Raw genomic sequence first — 19348 nt, 5'->3', positions numbered from 1 at the left:
CAGGAGTAAACAGGAGCTCAGCAGCAAGTAACTACAGTTTCCAAAAATGCTAATTTTCATTTCCTTTAAGAGCACAGAGAGGGCTTTACAGCCACGCAGTGAGCTTTGATGTTACTCATGAATAGGCAACATTGGAACACTCCAGATGAGATGCATTTAAGGTTCAGCATTATAATCAACCTTTTATACTTAAATCCTGTAGGTCTCAAATGCTACCACCATCCAAAGCCCCTCAAACGAGCCAAAACCGAGAGGGGCCGAGTCAGAGGTGAGGCAAGCAACCTGTCACTGGCCCCCCAAAACATCAGGACACAGCACGCTGCAGTTTGAACATTGCCTGGGTGACAAACCCAGCCTGACAGAGACACAGAGACTTGCTGCAAGGCCAGCAGCCGCACAGAGTACCAGGCTTAAAATTAGAGATAGGAAATCTGGTGATTTGTGCTCTTGTGTGACATCTCTGTGGCTGCTCCGGAGCCCCTGCTCTGCCCTGGCCTTCCGACTGGCATCGGGGACGTCTCCACCTGGGAATCTTCCCCCTCTCCCGGGGAACGTGCTCAGGTGTGAGGTTCAGCTGGCAGTTGGTTAGTGCAGAGATGGCACAGCGAGACAAGGAGCTGACAGGTAGTTAAGACAGAGATAAGCTCAGCACTGAGGCACTGCAAGAATCATCTGAGGAAACAAGTCATTCTAACAATGAAATTGGTTTTATTAAAACAGAAGTGTTAAGCCAAGAAAATAAATTATTGCTATGATAGACATATTTAGAACATAAGGAAGGACATTAAATCTTGAGCTCCAGGTCAATATAGCCCTGAAACAAAGTTACACTACTTTTCTTAAATACCTCAGTTTCTCTTCATGCCCTTCCAAAAACTTTATAAAATGTGCAGCTTACAGAACAAATAGTAACAGAGTCACTCGTAACAAAAATCTGTACAGCTCATAGCTTTAAAAATAATACTTTTTTTTTTTCCAAACTGCTATGTTACTTATAAATATAGGGCTAACAAGTTTTGAATGCCCAGGGTCCCATCCAACACCAAAGCTATTACATGTAGTTGACAGAAACCTTCTTGGGACTTGCCCCCAGCCAGAGGTCAGGTTTGGGTTGTCTGAAAGAGCCTAATTATGTGTTAAAAAAGAAAAAAAAGAATCTTCATGGGTGAAGACTGTCTCCTCCTGCTGGTCAGAGGCCTGGGGTCTTCAGAGAGTTTGAAATGGCAATCAAACCTGGAACACAGCACCGTGCAATGGGTTAGACCAGCTGGACCCCCGTGAGAGGGCAGGATCCCACAGGTCCCTCTGTCCTGGCCAGTAGTGATTTTTGCAAAACGCTTGAAAACCACCGTTTGTCAGAGCTGTGTTTTGGTGGGGAGAGAACGTTTTACTCTAAGAGCCTCAGGCAGAGGGCTGCCTCTGCACCTCAGGACTCACCCCAAGGCTACGTGCTGCTGCCCCACCACACCACTTCTGTGGCCACTTCAAAGGTCTTGTCTGTGTCTCACCCCAGAGGGGCTCCAGAGCCCAAATTTTAACCTTGGCTGGTTCTGTTTAGCTGGTTATGAACTCCAGTACCTGCAGATCACAAGCCAGAGGCCTGTGTGCTTCTAACACTCCCACAGTACCAAACCTACAAGGCATCTACCTCCCTGTGACTTGACTGTTCACCCTAATCCTGCCTTGTTCATACCCTCTGCTCCCTGCCAAAAGGGCAGCTCCGTCCTAAGGACAGAGAGGAAAAAGCTGAGCCAGAAGCAAGCTAGTTTGAGTGGGTCACGACATGACTTTCCAAGGGCTGTCACCCACATGTAGGAAGCCCTGCCTGGCTGCAAGTCTTGCCAGGGCTCATCCCTCCTCAGATCAACAGCAACTTCCTCACAGACAAGACATCCTCCAGAAATCTGTACGTACAGGAGAAGCTGTACATACTGGCAGCTCCCGCAGGACATCATGACCATAACCTAAGCAGGTTCCTCTGCCTGGTGATGTGCAGTTTCCTGCACATCAGGTTCAAAAGAAACTGTGGGACAAATCCAGCTTGGGGAGAATACCACAGATTCCCCACAGGAGTTCAGAGGGACTAACAAAGAGTCAGATTTCAGCAAACAGCCACAAGAAACAGATTAGTAGTTAGACAGCTGGGCAGCGTTCAGAGGAAAGCAGCTCATCTGAAAGCTCATGACTAGATGGTGCTCAAGTCTCTACAACCTGAAAGTGATTTTGCTTGTTTGGCTTCCACTCCTTCGGGCCAGGGAGGCATCAGATCGGCCGTTTAAAGTGACGTCTCTACAGAAGCCATCTCTGTGGGAGTGGGTCTTCTCTAACCAGATGAAGCAGAGTCTCAGAGATAGGTCAGGAATGTGTGTGGAACACTTCTCATCAAGAAGCAGAGGGTGAAGTTCTCCTGACTCAGAGCTACTGACAAACCTGACCAGCACTCAGAGTGGCTGGAAAATCCCCTTCAGGGGCTACTTACAACAACTCCGCTTCCTTAGGCAGTATACGTGTGCAGAGGGGCTCACACTATTGTCGAGGAACTTATGGTGACCTGGCCTGCTTTCTGCAGAGGAGAGAAGCCAGCGTTAGTACAGGGTTAGAAGACAACAGCATCAGGACACGATCTAGTGAGAAGGCAAGCAGCTGAGAACTCTAAGGAACATAAGAGGAGACACACTGACATCTCAGAGTGACTGGCAGAGTGACTCCTGCATCTCACTGCTCCCCCAAAAAGGCCCAAATCTCCCAGGAAAGGAGCTTAGCAGCATCCGCAGCAGACCTCCAGCCATCCCCAACCCATGACAGCATTACAGCTCATGTGTGCAGCATCCCCTCCTGGTGTAGCCTCCAGCACTGCAGGTCCTTTCCAGTGCATCTCCTCAGGGACCTTGGCCACAACAGGGAAGGCTCTAGTGACAGAGGAGCTTTCACCTGCCCCAGAGAGAGGTCACTCCCCCACAGGGACTCCCAGCCCAAAAGGAGCATCTTCAGTCCCACCATGAGAGACAGCGGTTTGAACCAGGGAGGCAGTTGCAGGAACAGGCAAAGTGAAGAGCGTATTTTGGCTGCTGGCACTTACTGCAGAAATGTACTGGCTGTTCGTGAACCTGGGTTTCTCCTCCATCGCAGAGCTGTGTTGTGAGCCTAGGGGCATGTAGGGGGGTGAGCCCACGTCTTCACAGAAGCTTTCTTGTGGGATGCTGGAGACACAGCCGCTGTCAGAGCCGCTGGAGCCACTGCCTGACATGCAGTGTGATGATTCTGAGCTCTCTGTTGCTGGGGGAAGAGAGAAAGGCCACTCTGATGACCACGAATTTGGCCTACATGACCTGTACTTGATACTTGATAATGTATCTGTTTGCAAAGCCACTGGCCACACAAGCCCACAGATAGGCCACACTGCTATCTGGGCTCCTTTAAAGCTATAGGCAAACAAAATAACCCAAGGAAGTGACGCAAATTTTGCTGGAGATTGGTATAGACTGGCCAGGGAAGTTCATACAGCAAAGCCAATGAGTCACTGGACCAGGCTGGTGACAGCAAGGGACAGTGTGCCTCATTACCAGAGAGGTAGAGACACAAGCATTGGCCTCCAAGGCCACAGTAGCCTCAGCACGTGGCACCCAGCCTGCCACGGGGATCGCTGCAGATCTGTGGGCACTTCATTAACCCCTGCGTCCAAGCAAACTCCCCATGACCACCAAGACAGAGCTGGCATGAAGGGCAGTGGCCTCCTTGTGCCAGTCTGGATACGAGACAGAGACTGCCATGACCCCAGGGAGCCTGGTCTGACTGCACAGCGCAGAGCAAGGCATAGGGGACAAACCCGCACATTCCAGGATGCATCGCAGAGCAGCAGGCTCGTACGTACTCAGTGACGGCTGGCTGCTCGTCTCGTGCTCCAGCTCATCTTCCTCGATACAGGTGCCAATGTCAAAGGGGCGGCGGGGTGCCAGGACACCTGGCAGCAGAGCCTGGTCCAGGTACATGTGGAGGTTGAGGGGTCCCAGCAGGGAGGAGGAGGAGGAAGGGCTGTACGCAGTGGGGGTGCTGCCAGCGGAGAGCTGCACCTGTGTCCTTTTGTATGGGTTGGAATGGTCAAACAGAGACACTGCAATTGATGCTCTGGTCCTGGCGCCTGTCAGAAAACATACCAAAAAGGCCTTGAGTGCCATTCCTGCCTAGCTCACTTGGGGCAAGAGGTCAGGCACAGCTGGCACTCACCTCTGCCTTTCATGATGTAATCGATAGCGCGGTCATTGATGGCTGCCTCGCTGGGTTTGATATCCAGGAATGGCTTGTTGCCTACACCCATGGAGACCATCTCCTGCATTCGGATTTCTGGAGGGGAAAAGACCCACAGCTACATCGTGAGGTTGATCCAACCCACCCCACGGGTTGTAAGCAACCCCAGGCCAGAGCACTTCTGGGCAAGGCTGCTTCTGAACTCCTGAGATTAGATCTGTTCTCTGCTTGCTCCCCAGTCCCAATGAGTCTCCACAGACAAGCAGTCATGCCCTGCGCTGGCCAAGTAGCTCAATGCCATGCCACCTAGGAGAGTCCTGCCAAGCGGGAAGCCTGGGGTGGAGAGGAGGGATTTGGCCAGACAGTTGCCACTCCAGAAGTGGGCTAGAGCAAAAGGAGAGCAGTGAGCCTTTGGGGAGGAGCAGTGAGCCTTTGAGGAGAGCAGCCCACGCTCACACCACCAGGAACCCTGTGCTAGTATTTCCCATTTCTCTCATGAAGTCCAGCTAAGTGTTTACAGTCACTGAGAGCTTGGCCCGACCAAGCTCCCTGGGGATGAGTGGCAGGGAAGGGACATGCCCAGCCAAGCCCAGCCCATGCTGCTCAGACCACATGCTGGCACAGAGCTGCTCGCTGTGCAGAGCTGCCCACTAACAGGCTTCAAACCTACTCAGGACAGCACGAGCTGAACAGGGCTCCCGCACCTTTTGCGGCACAGACGCCCCGGGAAGGAATCACACCTTTATTGCGGGCTGCCTGCTGCCACAGGATCTTGGCAATGTCACTTGTCCAGGCCTGCTTAGTCTCAGCTGAGCTGGCCTGGAGGATGTAGGTGTCGCTGGACTTCCGCCTTCGGAACCAGATCTCAAAGCGCAGGCCGCTGTCTCCGGAGTTCTCTGTCAGACCGATGTCTGCAGTCTGCCAGAAAGAGTGAAGCATCAGCTGGGGCTCCACCAGGAGCAGAAAGGGTAAACTCTGCCTGCACCTTGTGCACCCCCAGCTTGGCAGATCCAGGGAAGGAGCCTGAGAGTCCAGACAGAAGCAGGTATCATCTGGACACAGCTGAGCAAAGACAGCCCAGGTAATTCCCAGTGCTTCATCCCGAGCCAGCAACACCTCCCTGCCACACATCCCCCGGCTCTCCCTCATGCTCCCTGTCCCTCAGAAGGCTTTAGTCCCACATCTCACAACACAGAGGGGGCACAGGCATTCATGTGTGAAGTATTCCCTTCTGGCTTCACTGCATGGCTTGGAGAAGACTTAGCAGTGGTGGGAGCAGCTCTTTGGCTGAAGATGCTCCTGCTCCCCATTTCAGAGCCAAGTGCCCACAGCAAAACCAGCCATGGACACCTCCTGTACAAAAGGAGTTGCAGGACTGCCCTTACCTTGAAGGAGCGCTTGTAGATATACACGTCAAAGCCACCCTCAATCCTCTTGGGCTTGCTGAACAGGATCAGGTCCTCAAAGAGGAAGACGTGTCGCTGGCACTTCCTACGGCCCAGCCAGATGGTGAACTCATCCTGCCGCACCAGCTGCCCCTGCTCCTTCAGGTTCACCTGGACACAGGGAACATCCTGGTAAGAGCCAGCAAGATCAGGCCTGGGCAGCCCCAGATTTAGTGAGCATGGTCCCATATGGCTGTGACGCAGGCAAGGAAGTGGCAACTCCCTGTCATCCTGTTAGGACTCTGGAAGAGGAAGGATTACATGGCATTGCTAGAGGACACATCAGGCTGAAACAACTGCCTCAGAGCCCAAGGGAGAGCCGCACCTTTCTCCTAGGCATAGCCCACAGATGACCCTCTCATGTCATGCTATACAGATCTGTGACAAACCTCTGGGGTGGCACCTGGAGGTAGCTGTCAGAGCTTTATCATAAGAGGGAAGAAGGGAGCTGAAGAGGAGTCTCATTAAACTGCCAGGAACATATCTGGGCCAGTCCCTCAGTTCTTCCTGTCCCAGACCCATCTTCTTCCACCCTGAATCCTGGGTTTTTTCCTCCTGCAGTGCTGCACTTTCCCTGCCTTTCCTTCAGTTCCACCTAGCTGATTTTGGCCTATCCTTGGCAGCAGCATCAGTCTGAATTCCTGCAATCTGCCTGACTCTCTTATCACCAGCCTGACAGAGAGGGAAGGGTCCAAGGCAGCCTGCATGACACCATCTGCAAGGACTGCCAGGCTGCCTCATGTCACCAGGAAGCACCTGGGAGTGTGTTTATGACAAGTGGCTCAGCCAGATGAAATGACAGCATCCAGGCTTTAATTCCCAGCACATCAGGAAGACCTTGCTCTGTGCCTCAGTAGTCCTGCTATGCTCTATCAGCAGACTGGCACCCTGACCACTCTGGGAATTTGAGGGGAGGCTCACCATATGATCCATGGACCCCAGGTCTAGAGAAAGGGGAGAAGTGTTGCTCTGACTTTCTGGGCAGGGGAGGACACTGAACGTACGTCACAGTCGCGGATGGCATCCATGGCCAGCAGATCGTTTCCGTGCCGGAGCTGAAACTTCACCATCTCCTCAGCCGCACGGAGGTAGCCCAGCTCCTGCTCTTGTGCCTCACTGCACTCCTTGATCAGGTCCTTCAGGAGCAGGGCATATTTGCTCATCCGCTGGATGGGTTTCAGCAGGTAGGAGGCCAGGTCCATCTTATCCCCAAGCTGTACCTGCTTGAACTGAGAAAGGCAGCAGAGAGTGAAGGCAGCAGCTTCCCATGGAGCACCCTGTGCCCCAAGGCAGGCACTGACACCCACAGCTTTCCTGACTGGGGGACTCTCTTCATTCTGCAGGGAAATGCAAGGCCACAGGATCAATGCTGCTGTGTGCTGGGATCCTTCCCAAAGTGCTCACCGCATCTCTGCCCCTGTCTCCCCACATACACTTGGGTAGAGAGCCGTGATGGGAAAGCAGATGTGGTGCTGAGCATGCATTTAAACAAACCCAGCTTTCCTGCTGCAGGCATCAGTGACCTCAACACCAAGAGCAATCATGATGCAGGCAGTGGAATTTACCTTGAAGAAGGTATTCCCATGGCTGGCCAGCAGCGAATCTGACTTCGGCTTGTTCTTGCTATACAACGCATACATCCCAAACTGGTCTTTCTGCAAAAGAGAAACCTGTGTGAGAGCAGTGCCCATCCATGACACAGTGACAGCCCTGCCCTTGGGTTGGTTACTCCAGTACTTCTGCCTCTCGCAGGCTGCACCAGACCCTCCTATGATATCAGGAGTGACTTTGCTTCAAGTTCATTAAAAGCCAGGGAATTTTCCTGTCTTCCTACTCCTACAGTAGCTCAGACTTTTTAATCCATTGTCCTGTTACCCCCTTGCCCCTTACATACCCCAACACATACCCTTCACCTGGTAGCAGCAAACACACATGGGGTAGCTGAGCTTAAGACTGGTACCCCGTGCCTCTCCCTAGAAGCTCTTTTCAACACGAGCCGTGAGTCTGTATCTCCCCGTTCACTGAAGTCATTCCACACTGACACCACAGACAGAAGACAGGGTAAGGGATGTCCTTGCAGAAGCAGATGGGCTTTAGGGAACAGACATTTTGCTGCCCTGGCAGTGTCTCTTGGTAGCAAAGAGCAACAGTAAAGCCAAAGAACACCTACTGCTGCCTGGGCTCAACCTCACAGAGCCATCCCAGTCCAAGCTCGCATTTGAGGTGGCAGGCTACAAACCAGCCCAGCACAGGGTAGTCCTCCCACTCCCGAGGAGCCACAGCCCACTAACATGTGGATGAGCAGTCATGTTTGGCCTGTGCCCAGCAGTCATAGGCACTGCTGGGCACAGGAGCCACACATCTGTCCAGAGGAGCCCGACCCCAGGAGGAAGGTGCTGATGCCTTACGTGTCGCAGGAAGCAGTGGCTGACCCGCAGTGGGTGGTTGCAGCAGCTCTCGAGCTCTCGCAAGAAGTACTGGCTGTGGAAGTCATAGAGTTTCTCCAGGTTCCCAAAAATGACACTGCGCTTCCCACGCAGGTCCTGGGGGAGGTCGAGGCGCTCCATCTCAGGGAAGTAGCTATCGATGATGTAGCAAAGCGACCTCACATATTCCCGCTCCGTGGTTACCATCTCATCAATGATGTGCCGCAGTTTGCTGCAATAAGAAACACTCAGCCTTGAAGGGACCTGGACTGCATGGGGCTGCAGCAGTCAATGAGTGCCTGCAAAGTACTGGACTATCCATAGAGAAGCTCTACCTAAGACCCAGCACAGAGATGAGATGATCCCTTAGCACCATCCAAGCTCAAATTCAGAACTGCTGGTGATGGCTCTGACCCTGAGCACCAAAGCTCACGGCTGATCCAAAGAACTTAGTTGGCTTTTCTGTGCAGGAAGGGTGAGCCCCAGGCTGGTTGTGGGTCCTGACTCAGCTTCGGCAGGACACACAACCCTGAGCCCACCATGCAGCCCTTGCTCTGGACACAACAGGCTGCAGTTCTAAGGCAACAGAAGTCACAATAACTTCTGTGAGGAGGAGTCAGCCTGATGACTTGATGCTGTGGGAGGAAATGTTAACTCTTGGAGAACACAAACTCCAGACTCAGGTGCTGTTGGGCTTGTCCCAGTAAACATGCGAGTGGGAAACAAATTTCGTACCACTTCATCAGCAAACAGCAGTTTCCAGCACAGAGTGCTCTGCACATCTCTGAAAGGATCGCACCTGGGTGCTCAAGGTTTCCACTGTGAGGCAGTACAGCACCAAACACAACTATTCGAGACGTGATTGCCTTCCTTGCTCTCAGTTTTCTCCCGAGTCAACTCCTCTGGCTGCTCAGAGGACAGAACAACAGGATCACCCCAGTGCCCAAAGACAGGAGGGCTGCTGCCTCTCTCCCTTGAGAATCAAAGCAGTTAGCCTCTTATCTGCTAGAGTGGAGGCGCTCTGTGGTCCCCCTGCAGCCAGCACTTGTTTCTCATCTCTGACACCATTTTTTTTTTTTTTTTAAGTCTTTTCCAAAAGAGAGAGCAGCTGAAAGACCGACCTGGTGACTCCCTTTCAAAAACAGCTCACACCCCTGGGATCTCCATATCCCAAGCACATTTCAGTACTACAACAAAGTTAAGTTGAGATCCTCAAGGACAGAGAAGAAAAAGAAGAGAACAGAAGTCAGCTGTTGGCCACACAGAGATCTCAACCCCAAGGGGCAAATACAAACCTTTTTATCCATGAAGAGGCTGTTACAGGGTACTGGAAATGCCCGGGTACAGCCCTCCCCCGAAAGCAGGGGTGTGATGCATTACACTTAGCTCTCCCACTGCACCTGTACTGCCTTGCTAGGTTCCCAAGTGCTACATTTCTGCAAACTCTCATCCCAAAATGCCAGCAATGTTCAGAGACTCCCTCTCCTGCCTGCGAACTACTCTTTCCCCTGTTATGAAGGAACCACACTGGGAGGGAAGCTAGAGCTACATCTCCATCTATCTGCCCTGTATCCATCACCAAAGTATCTGTCACTGCAGAGCTCTTCACATCTTTGCCGGTTGCCTCCTCACTACCCTGAGGACCAGAGCACTGAGTGTCACAGTCACTTACCTGCCCCAGCTCTTGGCATCTGACGCAGAAAGGCAGCCCCTCTGTCCCTCCAGCAGACAGTCCGCAGCCCAGCTGTGAGCAGCTTGCTGCCGCAGCGCAAAAGTCCTGTCCACCAGCTCCGTGCTGCTCACCTCCAGCCCCTTAATAAAGACACCGGTGTTGCCATACCTGGCCGGCTCACTCAGCGTCCTCTGGCAGCCTGACCACAGGCTCTCACCACAGGTGAGGTCAAAGCTTTGGGCCTTGCGGAGCATCCTCCTGGGAGGTGGCTTCCCAGAGGCTGGAGTGGAGGTGCAGGATGGCTTCACCTCCAGGGTTTCCAATATGCTCTCCAGGTTTGGCTTTTCTTCTGGCAGCTTTGGAGACTTGGAAGGCCCACTGGCAAAAGAAACTCTGCTCGAGTGAGGACCAGGGCTGAGAGCAGCTTGGCAGGCAAATTCTTCCCCAGCACTGACATCACCAGCACAGCTCAGGGAGGGTGAAAGAGATTTCTCCTTAGTCCACCCTGGAGAGCAGTTGGGCCTGTTGTAGCAGTGGGATGCGCTGCAAGTCCTGTCCCAGTGGGATCCAGGGGCGGCCCCCTCGGAGTGCCTCCGGTGGGACAGACTGCCAGCCTCGCCACCGGCCCGGGGCTGCTCTCCTGCAGCTGCTTTGTGCTCTGACAGCAGAGACCTCCTTGTTCGCAAGGCTGCTTCGAGTTTCTTTTCAAAAACCAGCTTCGTCTCCTGGCATTTGGACCATGCAAATTTCCACTGCTTGAGTCCCTTGTCACTCTTCAGCTCACAGGCCAGCTCCTTCATCTCCTGAAACCGGGCATCGCTGATGTCTGGGTGCTGTCCCTTGTAACTCTCCAGGCACTTGATCACACCGGCACAGTGTTCGGCGGAGCTGCAGTCCTCCATGCTGATGCAGGCAAGGTGTCGCATCCCTTCCAAGGCCCACTCGTACGCCTGCAGAGAGCGAGAACAAAAGGCAACAGCCAGTCAGAGGGATTTGGGGAAGAATAACCCTAATTCGGTGCCTAAAGACAAGAAAAAGGATCAGTGTGTGGCCACCACAGTTCCTCGAATGTGAGAGGAGGGGGGGCTGCTATTGTCAATGGGGCTTAACAATTCAGCAAAACAAACAGCTCCTTATGCAGAGGCCTTCAGCTGTGCTGGCTGCTCTGCCACCACCCCACCAGGTTCCCAGGATGCTGGGCACCCCCACTGCTGGACACGTTTCTCCTCTCTAGGCAGGGGGTCCCAGAGGAAGCTTTTTCCAAGACTGCAGGAATTAATCTTTGTTTAAGACCTGGAACTCCTTCACCCAGCCATTCTCACCACTACCATGCAGAACAAGGTCTAGGTGGCATCAGTAAGCTGCAGGGAATGGGATTGCTACTCCCCATGCTGTTTCCCCAGGGCTGATGGCAGGCAGAGGCTGGGAGCTCGATCAGAGCTGGGCTCTGTGGATTGAACAAGAGGAACAGGACAAGATGTGGTCCAATGTGACAGATTTAAGGTAAGAGGGCACTGCTGTGACAGCAGGAAAGGGGTTAATGAAGCACCTTGCACTCAGACCTGCCTGTCATCAATAAAAATCAAGGAAAGGCAAATTTTTCAGGCTCATAAGCCACTGCTTTCTCTATAAAGCAGGGAGGATGACAAAGTTTAACTATAGTGTGGATAAGATGTGACCAGCTGCCATAGGCCTGGTCAAGGAACTTTACACGCCTAAGTGAAAACAGTTATTCGTTAAAAATCAGATGCACAAGGCAGGGAAAACATCCAGGACAGGCTTGCCTGGCACCCTCCACCAACTGCCCAAGAGCAGGGGATGTGCAGATACACCACAGGCTGCCCTTCAAGTGAGCCAGATCATTTCTAGCACTTGACCTGTCAGCTCTGCATACCTGCTATGTTTCTGCAGAGAAACAACACTCATGCTTAGTGCCAGGAACAAAGTGACCTTAAATCATTTTCCACCTGTTGTGAAATAATAATCCGCCTTGCTGTGACAGCCTTCACTCAGAGAGCTCAAAGCACTTATTTTTATGCAAAACAGAGCCTCAGACACCAGGGAAATCCACTCAAGCTCTATGCAGACACAGAACAGACACTGCATCCCCATCAGTGACGCAGTGGTCCAACAGACCAGGTGCCAGGCTCTTCTCTGTTGGTGACAGAGGTAGGCAGAGCTGGAGGTGCTTCATTCACATGGTGCCTACCCCAGGATGGGGATGGCGATGAGAGCCAAGCAAGAGCTCAATGCCAGCACACGAGGGGTAGCCTGCAGACTGAGCAGAGTCACTCCAGGGACAGATCCCACATCCATCCACAGCGCTCTTTTGAGCTGCAGCTGCACGGTGCACGTGCAGTCATCCCCATTACTCATGCAGAGCAAGGAGCTGCTTCAGCAACACCAGCAGCTGCTCAGGGAAAACACTTCTCAAACAGCCCCATGCAGTCGCAGCACAGGACAATCAGAACAGCAGCAGCCCCCTCTCCCATAACCCTGCCTAGTGCAGCTACAGGCCCCTGCCCTGCCTCTCGCTTGATCCAGGCCTTACTCTTAGACTTGCCCACTGCTGGGGGCCACGGGGGTGTGCAGAAGCAGAGGACATGCCAGACCCTGGTGAGAATTGACATTTATCTGTGATGCGCAGGGTCTTTTATTCCCTGGAGAAAGAAGAACATGAAGATGAGGTGAAACGCTGACTGCAGCAGAGCCTGGCGGATCTGCACGGCAGTGACAGATGGCCTATTTTGCTGGGTTTTTATGAACTGCTCCCTCCAGCTGTACGCAAACCAAACACCAGCCCCTTCCTGCTCTGCCCTGAGTAAGACCTGGCTGCCAGTATGGGCTAAGGGTGCATCTCACCATTCTGGCTGTGGAGGTCACTGGGGGATCCTGACTGAGGGCTACACGTGACCTGCCTTTTGCTCACTGATGGGAAAAGCTGGGCTCAAAAAGCTCATGGTGCTCTGAAGGAGGGTGCTGAGAGCAAAGTGCAGGAGAGGCACAGCCAGGAGGCCTGCCTGGCCTTTACAGCAGCCAGCTGGGAGGGGAGCTATTCTGTGAAGGCCTTTTCCAAGGCTGGGGACCTCACTTCCGTGCACAGAGGAAAAGGAGAGAAAAAGAAGCTTCTCTTACTTCTAGGAAACTTTGTACATCTGCATGAGGCCACAGAGAGGAGGAATCAGGGCTGCAAACAACACAAGGAGGCAGCCCTGCCACCTCTCATCTTCATATGATATCTGTCTGTTCTTGGCTAGGACTCCCAGGGCTGCGCAGAAATGACTCTGAATCTCACTGGCATTTCTTCCATCCCCAGTGCCTGTCGCAGGCCAGTGAATAGCTCAGCTTTGTTCCCTGCACAATAGCAGCAGCCCTCCACACCCCGCAGCTTGCTTGGTAACATGCTAAGCGGCCACCAAGGCTTTCTTCAGTCACACCATCCGCTTCAGTTTGCCCTTTCAGCACACAAAATGGCAGCCTGGGACCAAGCATGTCCCAACACCCAGGAGAGAACATCCTTGTACAGGGAGAGGTATTGCTGTCATCTCTGTCCTGGTTAGGCTGTACACCAGGCTCAGCCAGGATACTGTCCTCCAGCCGTGGGGCATTTGAGGAGCAGGCAGCCCTACAGCTTCTCTGCAAAGCTGCAAGAGCAGCTTGTAAGAGGAGGCACCTGTGTGCAGGGAAGCAGAGTCTTCCCAACTATGTCTGGAACCAGGCAGGAAGGAGCCTGCACCTCGGCTTTTCATCTTTACAGACAAGTCATTACTGAAACTTTCAATTACGGGATTAAAGACAAATGTGCTTCCTGCGTTCACAGGGCTGACCTAACCAGCAGCTGTGTCAGCAACAGGTTGGTCCTGCAGAGCTGCAGGGGCTCTCTGGGACGTGCTGTGCTGAAAGGAAGAGCCAGGGACTTCACCGAAGCACGGTGTAACCCTCAAGCCCTTCACCCTGTGTTGTTCCCTGCTCATTTCACCATGGGCAAGGCTTGCGGTGCACTGAGGACAGAAGCTCCTGGAGTCTCTTGCCTTTGGCACCTCCAAAGTGCCATCTGCAAACATGTGCCGATAGAAACTACTCGGCCCTGGCTCAGGGCACATTGCCAGTGCTGTGGGGGTCCTGGATCCACACCTGAGCCATCATATCACACCTCCCCAGCCCAAGCCTATCACAAACCCACCACATCCCTCTCATACTCAAGGTCCAGTGATCTCTCATACACCTTCTAGGTAGCCAAGACAGGAGACAATCACCATGCATCTGCAGACATATGCTAGAAGGGGCAATTTCAAGGGAGCCTGCCCCTGTCCAAACCTTCTCCACCTCTTACTGTGGGAGAAAAAGATCATAACTGTATTTTTCTTGTTACATAGGAAACTGGAAGGCTGAATGATCAGAGGTAGGCAGATCACAAGCCCTTCAACTTTCTGCAGAAGAAAAATGCATCTAGGTGGGTGACTTTGCTGCTAGAAGGTTTCCTTCTGAATCTGAAGGGGCTTCATAGCAGAGCAGAGATAGAGGTGGTGAAAAGCCCAGGCTGACCCTGGTAAGAGCAACAATACAGATGGGGATGCGAGAACAGCTGTGGGTACAGTGACTAAAGCCACAACAAGAAGACAGGCCAAGTGCCCCATCCTTCTGTGACTATATCCCAGGACTGCAAGCCCCCGACACCCCTGCTTTCTACAGCACATAAAGAGGGAAGCAGCAAAACAGCTGGGAACAGTGCCAAGGACAGCAAAAAAGAAACCAAGGTAATCAAACAAGCCCTGATTCAGCTTGCATGAAGGCCCCTGTGCTCCACTCTGCTGTTTGTTAGCAAGACATAACTAATCGCAGGTCTTTGTGGCAAGAGACAACTGCACAACTCCCCATTTAACAAGACCTCATCTCATCACTACTAACTTCACTCTAAATGCCCTTAACTTCAGCCGTGAGTTTGGAGAGCAAGACGAGGTTGACTTGCGGCAAAAGAGACAGAACCGGTGCAGCCAGAAGTGATAAAAGCATCACAGGGACCGATCCCAACAGTTATATGTGGTGCCATGTAGGCACTGACCCCCACAGCTGCTCTGGTCTGCCAGCAGCCCAGGGACTGAACCGAGATGCCAGATGCAGCACTCGCAGCACAAGAGTGACAGGCCACTTACCAGAACACAAGTCCAAAGTAAATGCTGCTCCCTTGCATGAAAATGTCTGCTTCTCCTTGAGCTTCTCTCATTACAGATATTCAGTTGGGCTTACTGCCTCTAAAATCCAACTTGACTTTAGGTTGCTTTGAGAACCAACCCCTGCTCACACCACCAATGTGTCCCTTGTCATAGGCTGCTGCACATGCAGCATTAGCAAAGACCTGTGACTGGAGACTGCCTTGTATGTTGACAGTTCAGAAGGACCACAGTTGAAAAGTTATTTTACATCAAAATATGTTGAAATCAAAATTATCCAAGCTAAAACTTTACTCTCACAAGAGCTGTCAGCTGGCAAACAGTGACAATTTGGTTTCTCTGCTAACTCATAGACCCAGCAGCTACAGGAGAAAGTGGTCGGCTCACCACTCACTCGCATCTGATTTGTACTCTCCTCAGTCTCCCACTTACTGAGGGACAGCAAGACTTCAGGACCTACACATGTTCCCCTGGCAAATCAATTAATCAGTTAAAAACAGACCTCATCCTACCTTCCCATCTGTGCAGAGGGGGTCCATCTCCTGGCTGGTCCAGCTCTCTGCTGTACATTACCATCCCCTGTGGCTGGACTGAGGCAGGGCCAGTGCTTCAGTGCATGATTCTCTGCTCCAGCTATTCACAAGCAAATGCTGCTAGTCTAAATACCAGATTGAGGAGCCCTGGAAACCAGAGACAAGGCAAAGGGGGAAGGGGCTGTGCTTCACACAAGAACTACTGAAGTGTGGGGAGAACACTGTGACTGGGCACAGGCCAGATCAAAAGCAAAAATGGGGAAAGAAAACATCCCAACAGACAAAATTCAAACTAAACTGCCACCTGACACACAAGAGCTACGGAGAAAACAGTGATTCCTCCTAGACATTGTGATGCTTTTTCCACATCTCTCAAAGCCAAAGCCCCTGTTCACTTCTAGCAAGATTTGCGGCTCTGCAAACAGGCAGCTGCACTTGGACACACAAGACATCATGCAATTTCAGAGCATAAGCATTTCAGCAAAGCCACCAAGTTAGAAGTAATCTCCTCTCTAGGCAGAGGTTCGCAGTTATTCTCTTCCCCACCCTGTAGCATTTGACTTTTCCAAACTGCATTTGAAGTTCTGCCTGGGATTCATTAGCAGCAGAAACCAAACTAATCAAAACTGTGTCCTATGTGGGATGTAGCTGGTAAAAGCTCAGCTTCAAACACTGAGGAAAGGACCCACCCTCTCGAAATAAAAAGCTAAACCATTTCTGAGTTGCTGTGTAGCTCACAGTGCTTCCTCTCCTCCCTCCAGGGAAGGGGAGACCACCAAAAATCACCAGTTTGCCTACAACTAGCTGCAAAGGAAAGCAAACTTTAAATCCTATATTTGCATTTCTGCCTGTTACCAAGTGCCAGATACTGTACAAACACTGCCAGAGGGCAAAGGATGAGAAAAGCACAGACTACAAACTCCTTGGATTTAAGCATAAGACAGGAGAACAGGCAGATACCCACAGCTGGGCAGGAAAGAAGAACAAGGGGTCAGGGAAGCAACACCGGTCAGGGTTGGTCTCGGCACACCACAGCCCAACCACCAAAGAATGCTTATTAGGGCAAGGTGCCTCGAAATCCTTTTGTAGTAGCACTCCAGGTGAGCACAAACAGAGCTCAAAAATCCCTTTGTTTCCCCTCTGGGCAGTCAGGCTTGACAAGACCAGGGGAGTCTAATTACAGGAGAATATAATTGGATAAAATAGGATTGCACATGATTTCTGCTCTCTTGATGACAGCACGAGGACCCAAAGGGCAAATGTGGCTCATTGTGCTGGAGCTGGCGTACAGGACAAGTGTTTGCCTTTTTTTCCTCTCTAACTGCTAGGCAACACCTAGGGTAGCTCCATTAGGAACAGGCTGACTCCACCGATGAATCACGACAAGCCACAATAACCCCTGCTTGGGTACAATTCAGAGCTTCCACAAAGCAGCCTCTGCCAGTTTCACTACATATTTATATACATACACATGCATATATTTATGTCTATGTATGTGTAAAATGACTCCCTAGGAAGCTGGGCAGCAAGTTTCTGAGCTTCGGCCTCCCCACAGCTTCCACTGCTCTGCAGCCACACAAGATTTCCCATCAGCTGACAATGGACAGTTCTGCCTCAGTATTTCCTTTTTGTTCTACAGTCCCTCATGACTTTGCACCTTCTGGTAGATTCTGCATTGATGTTCGCTTCCCCCCATTTTTTTGATTTCTTCTACTTTTAAAAACTCATGAGCCCAGAGGACCAGGTTGAGTTTGCTCCCAGTAAAATCAGAATCTTTAACATTTGCATTTGCTGCAAACCAGCCTTTTCACATGTGAGGCACTGCCCATCTTTTCATTAGCATTGTGCATTCATTGCAAAGCTTTTTTGTCAATGAAATTCTGCTCACAACCCCTTCTAACCAGAATAAGAGCAGATGCTGTTTCTCTGCCTCAGTGAATATTGTCCTACTTCTTTTCTGATGCTTCACCAGTTACAAACTCAAACTGCGTGTCTGCTTTGGCAACTGCCTTTCTCTCTGGCTGCTCCTAACAACTGGGATCTGGTGGCTGGTCCTTCATTTGGCTACAGCCTACACCAGTCACTGCAGAGTCACGAAATCATCTAAAGATTGACTTGAAAGAAGGGACACACATTGAGTGTAACTTACTGTAGGCTGGGAAAGCAAAAGGCATGAAAGACCAAGTATGTGGATGCACAATCACTGCCTAGAGAAGGACGAAGAGGAATGGGCAGCACATTTTCAGGTTTCTTTTAGTGAAGAGGAGAACTGTCCTCTTTGGAAAGCCCTGAAAGCCTCATGTTACCAGTCAGATTCAAGGTCAAGCCACAGTGCGGTGTGCAAGTCACCAGAGCTGGCAACTTGCACAACAGCAACAAATCACTCTGTTCAGAGACTGATGGCACCTCCAGATGGCAACACCTTCGCTTTTCCATCTGTCCCAACAGCCATATCATTACACCGTACAAATGCCCCACTGTCACAGCACACTACAGGCCAGTGAGGACAGACTGGACTGTCATAGGTGTCTTGTCTGCTCCACACTGGCTCCTTTTTAATGAGGTTCTCTGTGCCCAGCTGGAGACTGGTTAACCTCCAGTATGCTTTTGGGCCTGGATGGAGAAGTGTGGATGTTTTCCGTGTAGTCTTCAATTCAAATCCTTTCCTGTGAGGAGCTGAGTAAAACTCCACTTAATTATTCAGTGATGTGCAGGGATCTCTCTGTACTGCACTGTCGGTGCTTGTGCCTCAGGAGGTGTGGAGCTGAAAACCAAACCCCAACACCCAGCACATTTGTTGGGCCTCCCTGCTTCAGGGTAGCGGACTGAGCCAGAAACAGCTCCCCTGTTTAAAAGCACATCAAGATGTCATTGTAGGATGCAAGCCCCTGTGAAGCAGCCAAAGAAAGGAGCCTGGTCAGAGGCAGCGGGTGCTCAGGAGAACTCTGTCCATATGTCCAGGGCTTTGATATGCAGATAGAAGCCATTGTGAGCGTCAGCCCCATCTGTACACTGAGGGAAGTTTCATGTCCAGACCCCTTGAACGGATCTATTTAACTCCCGTGACTAAAGGGAATTCCAGCCTCCAGGAGGATACGAGCATCCAGATGGATGCCAACACACGAACATTCAGAAAAATCTGTCACCCTGTGCTGCTCCTGTCCCAGGATCAGAGTGAAAAAAAACACCCAAACCCAACATTTTCCACACAGGCACACGGCTGGGGTCAGCTGAGGAAAGACCTCTGGCAGCATTAGATCTTACACCTCAAGTGCAATGTGCTCCCCTCGCAGCTCAGCGGCAACTCAAGCTGGGAAATCCCTAAACCTGCTGGAAGCAAATGCTGCTTCCCTGTCACTAGTGACTAGTGTCATGATCCCACAGGAGATCTGATCCCACCCAACCCACAGAAGGGGAGCCCCAAACTTTCAGACAACTGTCAGTTTATGCTCATAAACAGCCAAGGACACCAAGGAATAAGACAGCAGATGTTTTCAGCATGTCAGGCTTTGCTCCCCTGCAGAATACGATGGCACTTCTGGGATCAGAGAAGGCAGTTGAGGGGTGAGCAGCCTATGTTACATCTCAAAAGGTGCTATGCACTGGCTGGCTCACCCAGCCTCATCTTCCTGCTGTGCCCTCCAGTGAGGAGGAGGATTTGGCCAGCAAAGCAGGAGGGAGAAGGATCCCAGACAGACAGATCAAGGCTTTGGCCCCCTGCACATGCCACAGACATCACACAGACCTAATACTGGACTAAAGCAGAACCTGAGGGGCTGAGGCAGGTGCTCAAAGGCATCTCAACCTAAAATGCCTCACCTTCAATTGCGAATTCTGCTTGGATTTAGCACATGAA

At 51.6% G+C, this 19348-nt stretch overlaps 1 protein-coding gene across 5 annotated transcripts in view; it reads right to left on the bottom strand.

Annotated features, from left to right (window-relative positions):
• Positions 1-688: 688 nt before the first annotated feature.
• Positions 689-19348, bottom strand: part of PLEKHG4 (pleckstrin homology and RhoGEF domain containing G4) — an 88600-nt gene continuing 69940 nt past the window's right edge. The window contains exons 14-24 of one of the 5 annotated variants that reach the window (XM_071814242.1): positions 9789-10738; positions 8099-8348; positions 7256-7345; positions 6695-6919; positions 5631-5801; positions 4950-5163; positions 4225-4341; positions 3872-4138; positions 3080-3276; positions 2480-2563; positions 689-1233 (exon numbers count right to left, since the gene is read on the bottom strand). In XM_071814242.1, the coding sequence (XP_071670343.1) occupies positions 2522-2563; positions 3080-3276; positions 3872-4138; positions 4225-4341; positions 4950-5163; positions 5631-5801; positions 6695-6919; positions 7256-7345; positions 8099-8348; positions 9789-10738 (2523 nt within the window). In that variant the 3' untranslated portion in view covers positions 689-1233; positions 2480-2521. Of the gene's footprint in view, positions 3277-3871; positions 4139-4224; positions 4342-4949; positions 5164-5630; positions 5802-6694; positions 6920-7255; positions 7346-8098; positions 8349-9788; positions 10739-19348 lie in introns of all 5 variants that reach the window. The other 4 variants (XM_071814243.1, XM_071814241.1, XM_071814239.1 and 1 more) reach the window with 4 other exon arrangements.

The sequence above is a fragment of the Patagioenas fasciata genome, chromosome 13 (assembly GCF_037038585.1).
Source record: "Patagioenas fasciata isolate bPatFas1 chromosome 13, bPatFas1.hap1, whole genome shotgun sequence".
NCBI classification, from domain to species: Eukaryota; Metazoa; Chordata; class Aves; order Columbiformes; family Columbidae; genus Patagioenas; species Patagioenas fasciata.
Note: the sequence above shows the minus strand (reverse complement) of the source record. Positions and strands in the feature narration are given on the sequence as shown.